The 15,279-nt window shown below is 36.1% G+C and overlaps 1 protein-coding gene across 1 annotated transcript in view; it reads right to left on the bottom strand.

Moving 5' to 3' along the window:
• INPP4B (inositol polyphosphate-4-phosphatase type II B) overlaps window positions 1-15,279 on the bottom strand; it is a 797,369-nt gene that overhangs the window by 110,483 nt on the left and 671,607 nt on the right. The window contains 1 exon segment of the mRNA XM_030313011.1: window positions 14,578-14,781. Within this exon segment, the coding sequence (XP_030168871.1) occupies window positions 14,578-14,781 (204 nt within the window).

Below are 15,279 nucleotides of genomic sequence, written 5' to 3'. Positions count from 1 at the left end.
TTATTTCTTAATAAACATTTTAAACATGGTTGTCATCATGGTAAGCTCTCATCTGTAGCTTCCTTTCTTGCTCCTTTCACCATATCATTTAGATGGAGTCACTGACTCCACATCTGTGATGGTTAATTTAATGTCAACTTGATTGAATCACAAGATGTCCAGATAATTAGCTAAATATTATTTATGGGTGTCAATATATAATTATAGTACTTTTTTGTTAGTTTTTCTAGTTAATTTTGCTGGTTTATAAACAGATAAACTAATTTGGGGTAAGATAAATCTAGGAAAAAAGAACTATAGTTGAGTTTAGATTATTTGATGGTTATCTTGTAAAGACTAAGTTGAATAACATAATAAACAAATATGGGGGTTTACAGGTATGCATACTATAGGTGGTGAGGAAAAGTAGAACATTCAAAGTTAAAAGTTTGAGGTTCACCTGTAAGTGACATGCTACCTAGGGAAAACTGCCTCATTTCTGGGGAACCACAGTTGGTTCATCCACAGTTTAGAATAATAATTCTTGCCCTGCCTACCTCACCTTGGTGCAGTGGGAGCCCAATAATATAGTCTCTATGAAAGTGCTTGGAAAATTATTATAATTTGGAAAAATGACATCTTATTTTGCTGGCTTTCCTAAATGAATCAAGCTTGCTTTTCATCATTTTGTAATCCTGAGTGTGAGATATGCTATTAATCATAAATAATCAGAATAAAATCTCCTCTCAGGGCATATTTATTCTACCGAAAATTAAAAGCACTTTCCCTCTAAGGGAAACGAAGACACCAATCACATCTATAAAATGCTTTATCCCTGCTTGTTGTCTGAGAAAAGGAGATGGTGTAATCCCTGAGTTATGACCCAGGAGATCTAAAGAAGCTCACCTTTTCCGGGATGAAATGTAGGGAAACCTAAGCAAGCTGAGGTCCTGACATCACTTATTTGGGATTTGGTGAGAAGCTTACATTCCAGACTGCAATAACAAACCTAATGGAATTCATTCTGAATGTGTCTTAATCACTGCCAAGGACTGCATCTTTAAAGCTATTAAATTGAAAAATGAAACAACTCTTTGGCTAACACTGGGAATAAACTCTGTTATTAAGGGGAAAAAAAGGAAAGGATTATTCTTAATTATCCAGATTAGCTTTGCACATGAGATAAATTTCAACTCTCTTTCTGTTGTCAATGTTGAGAAGAACTTTATATTTTGATCAAAAATCAAAATAAGATTGCATGCTATCTTTCTTATATAAAGTAATATAAGGAGTTAACCAACTTCTTTTGATTACATCTCCAAGAGCCTGAATATAAGAATATATAAAAGGATAACTTTACATACTAAAACTATATGTTCTTCCTTTATACTCACCTTGGGTTATAGGATTATATTCACCGAAAAGGTAATATTTACAGCCAGTAGAGAGATCTTTATTGGCATGAGGTGCAGAGTGAAGCATGTTCACTGAAGGAGACCAACAACCATATAGTAAAAGGTTAGGTGGTAAACAGTAGAACAACATTGAAGTCATGAAATACTTAGAGGACACTCAAGCTGGGAGTGAGAAATTGAGCAAGTTTCTTATGCAACACCAATACACGATTCATACATAATCAATTTTTTTTTTTTTTTTTTTTTATTGAAGACACACTCAGCAGCAGCCCCTAAGTAGATTCATCCTGGTCTTTATCTTTTGGAGAGGAGATCCTGCCCAGCTGGTAGGGAGAGAATGCTGAGCTTTGACAGTCACTTCTTTTTCCTTTATGGCATCTACAAAGTAGATTAAAGTTATGGATTTACAGTGCTGTCTCTAATACTAGTCCAAGAGTTGTTTGAGGGTGGTGTCTTCACTGTATTGCACAGGGCATGGAGGAAAGGCAGAGAGAGAGAAAAGGAGCAAAGAAGAGAGGAGAAGAGAGATGACTCCAACCCAGAGGCAGATTGAGGCTGTTATTTATTTTCATCTGGTATAATGAAATGAGCTAATTTACCTTCCAAACTACCACATTAGATCAACATTATGGACTTCATCTTTAGAGATGAGGAGACTTTAGGAAAGAGATGTTGGATAACATGCAACACTAAAATGGTATATAACTAAATTAGAAATTCTATTCGATTTCAAAGACTTGATTCTTCCCCTATGATTTCCCACAGAACTGTGGTATACAGTAAGAATTCTTTGTGAGATTACTAAAACTCTGTGGACAAGCTAGATATAGGAAGGTCAAGAGAGGGAACCACAGGAAGGACCAGGCAGAGGTGTCTGTCACTTTACATGAGTAAGACTAGACATCACTTATCTAAGACTTGAAAATGAGTCCAAAGGCAAATCACTAAGAGATGATGCTGAAAAGGACAGGCTGGTCACATGTGTCTTTAAGTTGAAATAAAGAGGAATATACAATCAAAGATGGAACAATCACTTGGTTAAAGGGTCAATGAGCTTGGGTCAATGGACATAAGTGGCTAACATGAATAGAAGACAGTGTCAACATCAAACCACTCATGTGACCGGGATATAAAACAAGGAATGGGGTACAGGGAGAAAATATAATTCAATTCCTAGGAGATAATTATTAATTATTCTCAGAAAAATCACTATTCTGAAATTAGAATGCTAAAAATGGGGATGCAATATTCTTTTTTTTTTTTTTTTTTTAATTTTTTTTCAACGTTTTTTATTTATTTTTGGGACAGAGAGAGACAGAGCATGAACGGGGGAGGGGCAGAGAGAGAGGGAGACACAGAATCGGAAACAGGCTCCAGGCTCTGAGCCATCAGCCCAGAGCCTGACGCGGGGCTCAAACTCACGGACTGCGAGATCGTGACCTGGCTGAAGTCGGACGCTGAACCGACTGCGCCACCCAGGCGCCCCGGGGATGCAATATTCTTGAAGGGAAACCTTGAATATCTGATTCCCACCCCCCCCACCCCAAAGAAAAACATTTTCCATAGTATCTCTGTGAAAACATTCACACGAAGGAAAATAATCAGCAAAATGCATTCTTATTCTGATAATTTTCATGAGGACAGTCCATGTAGGAGCTTCACTTTGCTTAGATTGCTGGTGTGGCTGGGGCCTACCTACTCCGCTTTCTTCCCTACTAAAATCACTTTCTTCCCTACTAAATTTTTTTTTTTCAGACTGCTTCCATGAAGTGGAAAGGATGGTTAGTGAAGGGAAGACAATGGAAGCATAGAAATGTGGCTATAGTACATGGTGCTTCCATACCTCCCTTTTTCAGGAGACAGATACTACTCTAGATCCTACTTTAACTCCTCAGCTACTTGGGGGGTTTCAAACCAAAACCAAAACCAGAACCAGAACCAGAACCAAAACCAAACCAAAAGCAAAACAACAATCTGTCAGAAAAACAGATTGCTGGTGTGCCTGGCTGGCTCAGATGGAAGAGCATGTGACTCCACCTTGGAGTTGTGAGTTCAAGCTGCATGTTGGGCATAGAGCCTACTTAAATAAACACATGAATAAACCTAGAAAGAACAAAACAAAACAAAACATAAATACAGATTGCTGGGCCTTCCCCCACCCCCAGAAATAGCAGTCATTATTCTGTTACGTCTCCTGTTGAATGAAGTAAGTAATGGAAAATTGGTGGGTTACAGTCTAACCTTTATTAAATGGAGGCTAACTGGCGTCCTTGACCTTAATGGAGCCTTAAGACAATTGAACTTCATCAAAGTGAGTGGCTATAAACTATTTCTCAGCAACGAGGGCACAAAGTCAGGGGAACTAGTAGCAATATTTAATCCATTCTGAGTCAGGTGCTGATTTTGGTCCTTATTTATTTCTGGTTTAGGACCTAAGTTAACATGGAGGCCAAGCCCAGTGGCAAGAGGTGCACAAATTTAATGGATGTACTAGTGAGTAGTGAGACTTTGCACCTGGCAAAGTGAGCAAAATGGTGTTTGTTCAGCGTGTCACACATTTATGAGCTTGGTGGCATCCAAAGAATTCTTGACCCCTTTGGATCAGCAGTTAACTTAAAAATATAAAAATAGAGGGCACCTGTGTGGCTCAGTTGGTTAAGCATCCAACTCTTGATTTCAGCTTAGGTAATGATCTCATGGTTCTGAGTTTGAGCCCCATGTCAGGCTCTTGTGCTGACAGTGTGAAGCCTGCCTGGCATTCTTTCTCTCTCCCTCTCTCTGCCGTTCCCCCATTTACGTGCACATACATGCTCTCTCTCTGTCTCAAAAATAAATAAATAAACTTTATTTTTTTAAAAAAAAATTTTTAACGTTTATTTATTTTTGAGACAGAGAGAGACAGAGCATGAACGGGGGAGGGTCAGAGAGAGGGAGACACAGAATCTGAAACGGGCTCCAGGCTCTCAGCTGTCAGCACTGAGCCCAACGCGGGGCTCGAACTCACAGACCACGAGATCATGACCTGAGCCGAAGTTGGCCGCTTAACCGACTGAGCCACCCAGGCGCCCCTAAATAGATAAACTTTAAAAAATATATTTAAAAAATCAGCAATGCTTAGCAGCTGATCAGTTTTTCTAGGACCTATTTTTGATCAGCAAGAATGTGAAGACTAACCCAGAACTGAAATGGGGTCCAAAGTAGCTTTGTTGTGTCTGTATTTCTACACATAATTTCTCACTTGTCATTACCAATTTTTGAGTACTTTGATTAGAACCAGCCAGTGAATTAATAAGGCCAATCACATCTTCAAAGAGAAACTTCAGTGTATCCTTGAGTCAACTGAGAGTAATTTGTACTCAACTGGCCTCTTTCCTCAACACTGCAAACCTTCGCTCTTTCAAGAGCTTGATAGCTCTTCTCTCTGAATCCTAACTTTAAGAATGTTGGGTAAAAAAGGAGTTGCACTTAAAATACTCTATGGCACAAACTGGTACACGTATGGCCCACAGTAGGTAGTACACACACACACACACACACACACACACACATACACACCTGCACAAATACACATATAAACATACACATCATATCCTGTAAGAATAGCCAGACATATGATATCCATCAGAATCGAGATAACCCAACCTTTGCTTCCTATTGATTCTCCTACTGAGCTTAACCTAATTAGTCATGTAAAAATCCCTGACCTTTGTTTCCAGATCATCACACTACTGACCTCACCCTGAAATTCAGTCCATAGTCATATAAGTGAGATTCTGATAGTCAGCTACTATTCTGTAGTATTGACCTCCCCATATTGTCCTGGTCTGGCTCTTGGCCAGACCCATCCTATCAGCTATCATACAGCCAGGTTTACACACGAGTGTACATTCACCCTCATCAATCACCATGCTCATATCATCAGTCCTCTGATCAAAAGCAAGCTTTGTACTGCAGCAAGTATTCATTCTTCAGCCTGGAGGCACTTCTGCAGTCGTGTCGACCTACATATCTCTTCTTATTTCTCGTTAATCTTCAAAACGAAAACTTCCCCAGGTCAGTCTCCTTGCTGTCCTAGAAACATGCTGTTAATTAGCTCAACATATATTTTCTGGGCATCTGCTACAAGCTTGCTGAGTGCTGAACATCAAAGATATGAAGGAAACCTTGGAGGAACTAATATTTCTATCCTGACACATACTGCTTTTTATGCTTGGAATGCTTTCTCTCATCTTCCATCAATCTAGATTCTCACCTTTTCAAGTATCATCATCTCCAAGAACGGTTCATTCTATTCTATCTCTGCTTAACATTTTTTTTTCTTTCTAGCAAACTCTATGAGGGGAATGACTATTATTTATTAATCCTTTTATTCTCAGGTGCTAGGAGTCATCAGGTAATAGATAAATAAAAGAATGAATAAATGAGTGAATGAAGAAGGAATGAAAGAAGGAAGGGATTATTTTTTTCATCTTCTCCAACCTTCATATAACTTCTCTCTGAATATTTTCAACATGTTTAATGTGTATCACACAACCACTTCCATTCTGGGAAAGATTCCATGTCTTTCAATATCTCTTCTTAGTTTATGAGTGCTGGCCATTCACTTGAATTACATGATATGGCTTTTGAGGCCAGGAGCCATATTTTCTACTTAATTTACTCTCCCCCAAGAACCGATAGCATTATTGTACACTTAATTAACATCTGTTGATTGACTAAACAACCTGTGACTTACAAGTAAAGGGATACAACTATAGTAAGTATTATGACATACATCTCCAAATTAAAGTTAGAACCAAGCTCATACTCTGATAGGCTATGTTCCCCACAATAAAGGTCACATCATGCTAATGCTTTCAATTTGGTGAAAACATTAAATAAAGCATTTGTTTAATAACAAAAAATCCACTGATTAAGTAAAGCTCTTAATTTTAAATTGGTAATTGGATGTTATCTGCACACCATTAGCTACACAACTAGTTGACTTATATGACATTATCAGTTGGTGCGTTGCATATAATCAATTTCCAGGATTGATTTTGTTTAACAGAATGTTCCCTGATATATCAAGTTAGTCTGCCTAAAAAATACCTCATTTCTGGGGCGCCTGGGTGGCGCAGTCGGTTAAGCGTCCGACTTCAGCCAGGTCACGATCTCACGGTCCGTGGGTTCGAGCCCCGCGTCGGGCTCTGGGCTGATGGCCCAGAGCCTGGAGCCTGTTTCCGATTCTGTGTCTCCCTCTCTCTCTGCCCCTCCCCCATTCATGCTCTGTCTCGCTCTGTCCCAAAAATAAATAAAAAACGTTGAAAAAAAAATTTAAAAAAATACCTCATTTCTTCAACTATTCATTAAATTATGGATATTCAAAAATTTGTACATAGAAAATAATGCCTCACTATTTACATTAGAACACAGTAAAGTTTGGGCTGCCTGTGAGGCTCAGTTGATTAAGCATCTGACTCTTGATTTGGGCTCAGATCATGATCTCAAGGTCATGAGTTCGAGCACCATATGGCACTGGGCATGAAGCCTGCTTGGGATTCTCTCTCTCCCTCTTCCTCTACCCCCCTCCCCATCTCTCTCTCAGGAAAAAAAAATTACTAAAGTTTAAGAGTGATTGATTTGAATGTAATCACAAATCTCTAAGGTATGTGTATACAAATTTGCATATTCATTATATACAGGAAAAATAAAAATATCTGATGTTGAATCAGGCATTTTAAGAGTCAATAAAGTATCTAAGGGAGATGATGGTATCCAGTATAAAAAAAACACAGGAAAATTGCCATTACATTAATAAAAATAAAATACCTCTGTTAAAAATACTGGCTTGAGTGGGAGGATGAACTGCTGATTCAGCAAATCCATTTATTCATTTATTTCTACATTAACTCTGAAAATACATTGAACGAGTATGTATAAAACACTGTATTAGGTGCTACAAAATAGGGAGCTGAAGGTGAATGTATTAACTTCATGTGGGAAAACCTAGAAATTGTCAGGATTTCATGAATATGCATGTACATAAAGATCTCTTTTGGGGTTTCTTTTCTTTAATAGAACATTTGTGCATTTTAATGGACAGTCATGAACTTTGCTTAATCACCTTTTGTGGACTTTCATATTGGATAAGTATTCAAAGCACATTTCTTCTGGGTGAAATGGACTGGAGAAGTTCAGGAATGTTTCCCATCCATCAAGAAAACAGATGATAGAACACATTTCAGCTGCCACATAGGTAACAACTAGCCCAATTCTCCCTGTCTTTGCCTGCCCTTTCTGATTGTGTGAGTGGATACTTCCAATGCCCCCTTCTCATTATAAGATTAACAAAAGCAGACAACCAACCCTATTATGTGTGATTTAGGGATGAAAACGAAAAAGCTGGGACAAGGGGAAAATAGTCACTTCCAATTCATATTTGCTGAGTAACATCTAAAATTATTTCTGTATAACTAGGACCTTTGTAATTGGTGCATGAATAATCAAATAAAATTAAAATTGCCACCACAGGGTTTCCGGAAGTTTCTGAAAGTCTTAATTCATCATGTTCTTATGTTCTTCATCATGTTCTTTGGTCATCTCTGATGTTATGTATCTAATTTGAATTTTACTGCTTTATATTTTTGGAGATATTGGAAGCTGACTTGTACAGTCACCTCTTGAGTTGATTACGAGACTGGGAAATATACACTAAGGAGAGAAGGATACAGCTGGGTACTTTTGACTACAAGAGAGACACAGAATCCCCAGAAGAATTCATGAATTCTAGTAGGGAAAAGGTACCTGACACAGTGCAAAGTTATGTTAAAGTTGAATATTCCATATTCCAAAATAAGAAGGTAAACAAGAATAATTTGAGGGCAAATTTCAAAGTCATTAATATATTCTACAAATAAGTAATGAGCACCTTTTCCGTGCAGATGGTCTGCTAACTGTGGGGTACAACAGTGAACATGAAGCTGACTTTGCCCCCTAGGAGCTTATAAAGACCATAAATACATGAAGAAATATATATATATATATATATATATATATATATATATACATACACACACACACAAATGATTATAATTCAGTGTTCATGAGGCTGTGTGATCACAAGATGCAAGAATAATGCTTTATTACACAAAATGTTTTGGAGTTGAATGCATATTTTATATCCATCTACCTATAACATAAAATTTTGAAATAAACGGCCATACTTTAGTGGGGATTTTATTCATTCAGGTAACTAAGTTATAAGGTACTGCTTTAGGAAAGTTAAATTAGTGGTCGAGTTGTCTATAAGAATTAATTACCTCTGAAGAACGAGATTTATTTCCTTCTTATCAAGATCAGGTTAGTGGTTTCACATAAAATAATTCTAGCCAGCCAGAGAACTGAACAGAGTATCTTTTGAATTATTAATTTGCATAGGTACCTCTGCATTATGCACAGCCTGAACTATTTTTCCTAGAGATAAGGTCTACGTTGGAGACAGAAGATGGCAAGTGAAGTTGAGAATACAGATCACTGCAGATTGCTTGTGGGGGTATTTTGCTGGATAAGTGTGTTTTGTCCTCAATAGTAATATTTTGCAACTATGTATGCTTACAGTTACTAATTATGGCAATATAAATAGCTCTATCAATACTCTTGTCAGGCTTAAGCATTCATATTTGATCCAGACATCATTTGAGAAAGTTGTAGTACAAAATAGACTGTGAGATGGTGGTAAAGAACATACCAGAAAGTGGTATGTAAAGAACAAATCAGAAAGTGGTTTATGTAAATCTCATTCCAAAATGCAATCTTTGGGAATACTGACCTACAGAGAAACCACAATTTTTTTTCAGGTTATATATGGAATTTATTAACACTATGTCCAACATAAATATTACTGTAAATTTATGCTACTGCTTCTATAATCTATAACATTATTGAAAATGTATTATAAATAAGTGTGGATCATCTGTGCTCATGTGACATAAACATATTTTACCATAGAAGGCATAACAAATGTTTCCCTAGTTTAAGCATGGACTGAAAATTTAAAATTTGATTTACATTTACAACATGAAGAAGGGAATTAACTGGGTAATTTGGATGCTGAAAAGTTGCCTGATACAGAAATTTAGTTCAATTAAAAAATGGGTTTGGGATATGGCTAAGTAATAAGAATAGTTTTCTTACTTCTGCTCTTTGCTGGAATGAAACATAATATAAATGATCAGAAGTTTATTTTGTTTTTAACAATTTTTGAATGAGGGTAGACAGATTTAGCCCTGAACCCATCAGTGTAGTAATGTTGAAGTTAAATCACACTGTTCTAGAGAATAGTATAATTACTGGAAGCCACAAAAACTGGGTCAACTTAATACTTTAGTTGGATGACATGCTTTCATATTTTGGACAAACTAATCTTGGAATCCCAGCTGCTAGAAGCATCTGTTGTAGAGATAAAGAGAAAGAAAAGCAATATGTCAATTTTACCAGCTAAAAAAATGAAGAATGTCATATTAGTCTATTTCTTTGCACAGATTGCCATAAAATCCCAACATTCCTTTGGGTTTAATTGTTTACTAATTTTTCAGGAAAATAAATCTTTAAAGCACTCAATCATTTAATAAGTACAATTCAGCAAATAACAGACACTTTTTTTGGTCCATGATCATTTTAGTTTCAATCTCTTCCATATTGACTAGATAATTATTATCCAGATTCATATGTCATTAATTTTGCCAATAAAACAGGTTGAAAAGAGAACTGCTGACTTAGAATTAATATTCTCTCTTCTAACCTCAAAAAGAAAGGTTTTTACATGTATCAACAGAGTAGAATTCAAGAGTAATACTAGTATATATTTAGTTTCCAATATTTATTATAAGATGCTAAATGCAGCTGTTCAAGTTAATTGTTAAAACTAGTCATTATAAGACATTAAATAAAATGCTTTTTAAAAAATGGAGGTACTGTAATCTTATGTGCAAACCTAAACCAACCTAAGTGACCAGAGAATACCTTCATATACCACAGAACCCTAACTAAATAAACATAAAACACTGAATTATTTCAGGAAGTTTATTAGACTTGTGATTAGTGCTGAAACTTTTCTAACAATTAACTAAGAAAAATGGTACACAAAGTTTTGATTCTAATTCATTTAATAGCACAATGTCTAAAGGCATTTTCAATTAGCTACATTTGTTTGGATTTACTCATCTTTTCAATTTTTTATCTTATCGTATCTTATCTTATCTTTATTTATTTCTTTTGAGAAAATGAGAACATGCTTGAGAGCAAGCAGGGGAGGGGCAGAGAGAGAGGAGAAAGAGAATCCCAAACAGTCTCTGCTCTGTCAGCACAGAGCCTGATGCAAGGCTTGATTTCACCAACCATGATATCATAAGCTGAGCTGAAATCAAGAGTCTGATGCTTAACTGACAGAGCCATCCAGGCACCCCTCATCTTTTCAAATTTATATAAAGCTTTGAAAAGAATGTTAAATGGCTATGACTTGGGTAATTATTTTTTAAATAAGGGATTTCTATCTTTTAACAAAGGTATCTTCTCAATAGGAAGTAATTGCTATGGAAAATCAATCAGAATGTTATATAGCAACCAAACTTGGTTACACTTGCAAATAGTGGTAAATTACATTAGGAGGAGAGAGAAGCAACTTTTCTGAGTGGGAAAGATTTTCCTCATAATTGTGGTAAATTTAGACAAAGTATTCATATACTTTCTAGCAACAGTGTGTTCTGGAAGAAATTCAGAAATTATATGAAAAGAGATAGAGAGATACAGATATTTATTATTATCCTACCCTTTTGTCTGTGAAGGAAACCAAAACACCCAAGAAACTGAGAAGACACATCCACATAAACTGGAAGAAAAAAAAATCAGTAAGACTTTTTCCTAGTGTCAAGAGACTAAAGTATTCCAAAAAGAATAATAAAGGATAAGCCAACAACCATACGGACGTCTAATGCAACCCTGAATGGCCCATAGCAAGGATTGGAATTCTTCCTAATTTTTCTAAGTGTTGCTAGTAAGCACCTCTACCCATTGTCTTTGGGGTGCCAATTTGAAACTTTTACCCATTTCCTCATCCTATCCTCTTCCTCCCCTTCTCTTTGTACAAGATTCTACTTTAAGGATAAAATAAAGCACCCACATTAATATCCAAACAATATAAAGAACTCATACAACTCAACAGAAAAAAAAAATTAAAAAGTGGCCAGAGGAACTGAATAAACATCTTTCCAAAGAAGACGCACAATAGCCAACAGGTATGTGACAAGGTGCTCCATATCACTAATCATCAGGGAACCACAATGACATATCACCTCATACTTGTTAGAATGGTTATCATCAAAAAGATAAGAGATAACAAATGCTGGTGTGGATGTGTAGGAAAGAGAACCCTGGGTGGTGTGGTGGGAGTGTAAATTGGTGCAGCCACTGAAAAACAATATGGAGGTTCCTCAATAAACTAACACTAGAACAACCATATGATCCAGCAATTCCATTTCTGAGGATGGATATACCCGAAGGAAATGAAATCACAATCTCAAAGAGGTATCAGTACCTGCACATTCACTGAAGCATTATTTACAATAACCAAGATATGGAAACAACCTAAGTGTCCACTGGCAGATGAATGGACAAAGAAAATGTGGTAAATATACGAAATATCATTCAGCCACAAAAAGAGGGAAATCCTGCCATTTGCAACAACATGGATGGACCCTGAAGGCATTAAACTCAGTGACATAAGTCAGATGGAGAAAGGCAAATACTGTGTGATCTCTTTTATATGTGGAATCTAAAAACAAACAACAAACTCACAGAAACAGACAACAGGTTGGTGGTTGCCAGAGGTGAGGGTTCGGGGTGGTAGGGCAAATAGGTAAAAGGGGTCAAAAGGTACAAAAACTTCCAGTTATAAGATAATAAGTCATGGGGATGTAATGCACAGCATGGTGACTATAGTTAACAACACAGTATTGTACATGTTAAGTTGTAAGAGAGTAGATCTTAAAAGTTCTCATCAACAAAAAAAATCTTATATATTAACTAATTTAGTATGGTAATTATTTCTCAACTCATTATCTCAACTCAACTAATACAATATTATATGTTGGTTATATCTCAATATAGCTAGAAAAATATTTTAAGCAAACAAAAAAGAAGCCATCCAGCCTCACCTACCCTCAAAAAAGTGAAACTGATCCTTATATTCTCCTCATAGTCTCAGCAGAAGAGCCCATTTCTGCCCAGGACTGCCTTCCACCTGTATGCTAGAATTGAGTCTCTTCTTTATGGAGAAAAAAACCTCACTCTACCATTCATCACCTATCTGCTTCTCAAATGGCTTTTGGAATATAAACATGCTCAATTTTCACCATCTTTATAACAAAACAAGTGAACCACTAATAATAATCACACACACCTACAATATAGAAGGTCTCAAAAATTATCTAAAGAAAAGGACATAAGGAGGGAGGGATGGAGAGGGACACTTTCCAAGAGCAGGAGAATGGCAAGGTGTGGAGGATAATTTGCATAACAAAGCAAGGTGAAAATTATAAAAACAGAAGATACCCAACTTCAAAATTTTTACTTGACATAATATAAAAATGGTACCTATTTGTCATAAGGTTGACATCATATGTTTAATTCAATAAAATACAAGTTCTTTTCTATATTTACTCAAACTCTTTAAAATTTACAACACACATTTTATGATAGATCCAGTTTCCCCATTTACTTTAAGAGATAGTATTAATCTCCATAATAAGATTATATAATTTATGCATCTTAAAAAAGAAAACATATAGCAACAATACTAAAGTAATACAATGCATTTCCAGGCCTTCCCACATAATGGGGCATTATTGCACAGGTAAATCATTTATCTCATGACCACCCAAGGAGCTAAACAGAACAGGTACTGTTATTTTCACTTTACAGTTGAGAAAATTGAACTTCAGAGAGGTTAAGAGGTACATACGCCTTGGAGCTGTGAATAAATTGAAGAAGAAGGTGAAGGTAAAAAGGAGAAATATTAGATTTGCTCTTCTGAAAACTTCTCAGTGGGAGAAGCGCAATCTTAATCAGCAGCAACAAATACTTATTCAGCATTTACTTCTAGGAACCCAGCTCTGTCTTTCCTGTGATAGAAGTTTTATCAAAAGATAGAACAGCCATCACTTTCACAGCCCTTCAGACAGCAATTTTTTTTGAGAGACCTGGGCCTTTCAAATAATTTACTCCCCAAACGCTCTTAAATTCTAGGATGGCAGGAAAAGTAATCATTAACTGTTTAACATCTAACATGGCTAGCATATTATTTTCTTGGTTAAACTTATGATACAGTAAAGAGCTTTCTTCTGTGTGTGTGATATGCACATACTTTGTTCTTGGATAATTAATATGTATTAATTCAGGAATAACACTGCTCCCCTTTAGCCAGCACCTTCATGTTTCTTTTATTCTGTCCAACTAGAGTTTCTATTATCATGTTAGCTTTTTTTTTTTTTTTTTTTGCCTATACTAGCTATTTTTTCAGATGCTTTTATGTGGCCATCCTTTTGCCAATTTCAGAGCACCTGGACAACATATTTTTTAAAATATAATCATGAACAAGAAGGATTTAAGAGATCTCTATGCCTACTGCTATGTAAACGCGAATGTCTTTTGAAGTTCGTCCAGAACTAAAACACCAGATTGCAGTAAGAAAATATTAGCAAGAAGTAGTGGATTATAAGTGATTTTTTACTCTTTTTCTAAAAAACACGATTTTAATAGTTCATATTACCTTGGCAATAAATACAGAAAAGTATTATAGGTCATGTAATTGTGGCATCTTTGCTTTAATGACATCTTGGTTTTATATATATATATATATATATATATATTTTATATATAATATATTTATATTTATATATATAAATATTTATATTTATATATATATTTATGTATTATGTAACTATAAATTTTTATGCCAAATAAATGTGATCAGGAATAAGACTTCCATTTATAATTTTTCCCCAAGGAAAAATGTTGCCTATTTATCCACAATCTGTATTAGGACTGCTTTCCAACTTGTTTTGATGAAGAGGAGAGATTTCTGATCTTTCTTGCTTGACTTCTCAGGACTAAACATCAGGAGGCAAGCGATGTGCAAGAGACTTACCCACTCTTCCTCATCATAGTCTGAATGATGTGGTATGGAGTCCTGCCTTCTCATCGGTGGGGGTGGGTCCTGGGGACAGCTCTCCTCTGTGCTGTTCTTAGGAGAGGGTGGTTTCTTAAGGACACCTCCTGGCCTGGCAGTGTAGAGGGCTAAAAGAGCACTTCTTACCAACTGATCCTTGAAGGCATGTACAAAAAGCTCTGTCTGGAAAGAAATTGACAAGGATTAGAAACACCATGGTAGGCATCTCAGCATAGAGCTATGAAAAGGTCAACCGCAGATTTGTTGGCACATAAGTGGTGTGCATGGTGGAAAAAGTACAGGCGACAGAGAGAGAAAATGATTCATACCAATCAATGAAAATAGTTGAGTTTTGGGATGATGCCAAGGTCTTGAGTCCTCCTGTTCTAAAAGTTAATGCTGAGGTTCTGTGGGTACTATAAACACCAGCTGTCTCCTCAGCCCCCTCTCTTTTAATTCTAAATTCTATCTTTGAAGATGAATTTCACTAGAGATAATCATTTGAACACTGTCTACCTGCTGCACCTTTCAAGTAATTCCAAATGCACCTTAAAAGAAAATGTGATCAGACTATGTATATTCTATAGTTTAAACAGAGTGAAAGTCTAAAGAAAGGAATATGTATCTTTAAAAATAGAGGCAGGAAACCTTTTTTTTTCTTTTTAGCATCCTGAGTAGATT

The sequence above is a fragment of the Lynx canadensis genome, chromosome B1 (genome assembly GCF_007474595.2).
Source record: "Lynx canadensis isolate LIC74 chromosome B1, mLynCan4.pri.v2, whole genome shotgun sequence".
NCBI classification, from domain to species: domain Eukaryota; kingdom Metazoa; phylum Chordata; class Mammalia; order Carnivora; family Felidae; genus Lynx; species Lynx canadensis.
This window is presented reverse-complemented; position numbering and strand designations above follow the sequence as displayed.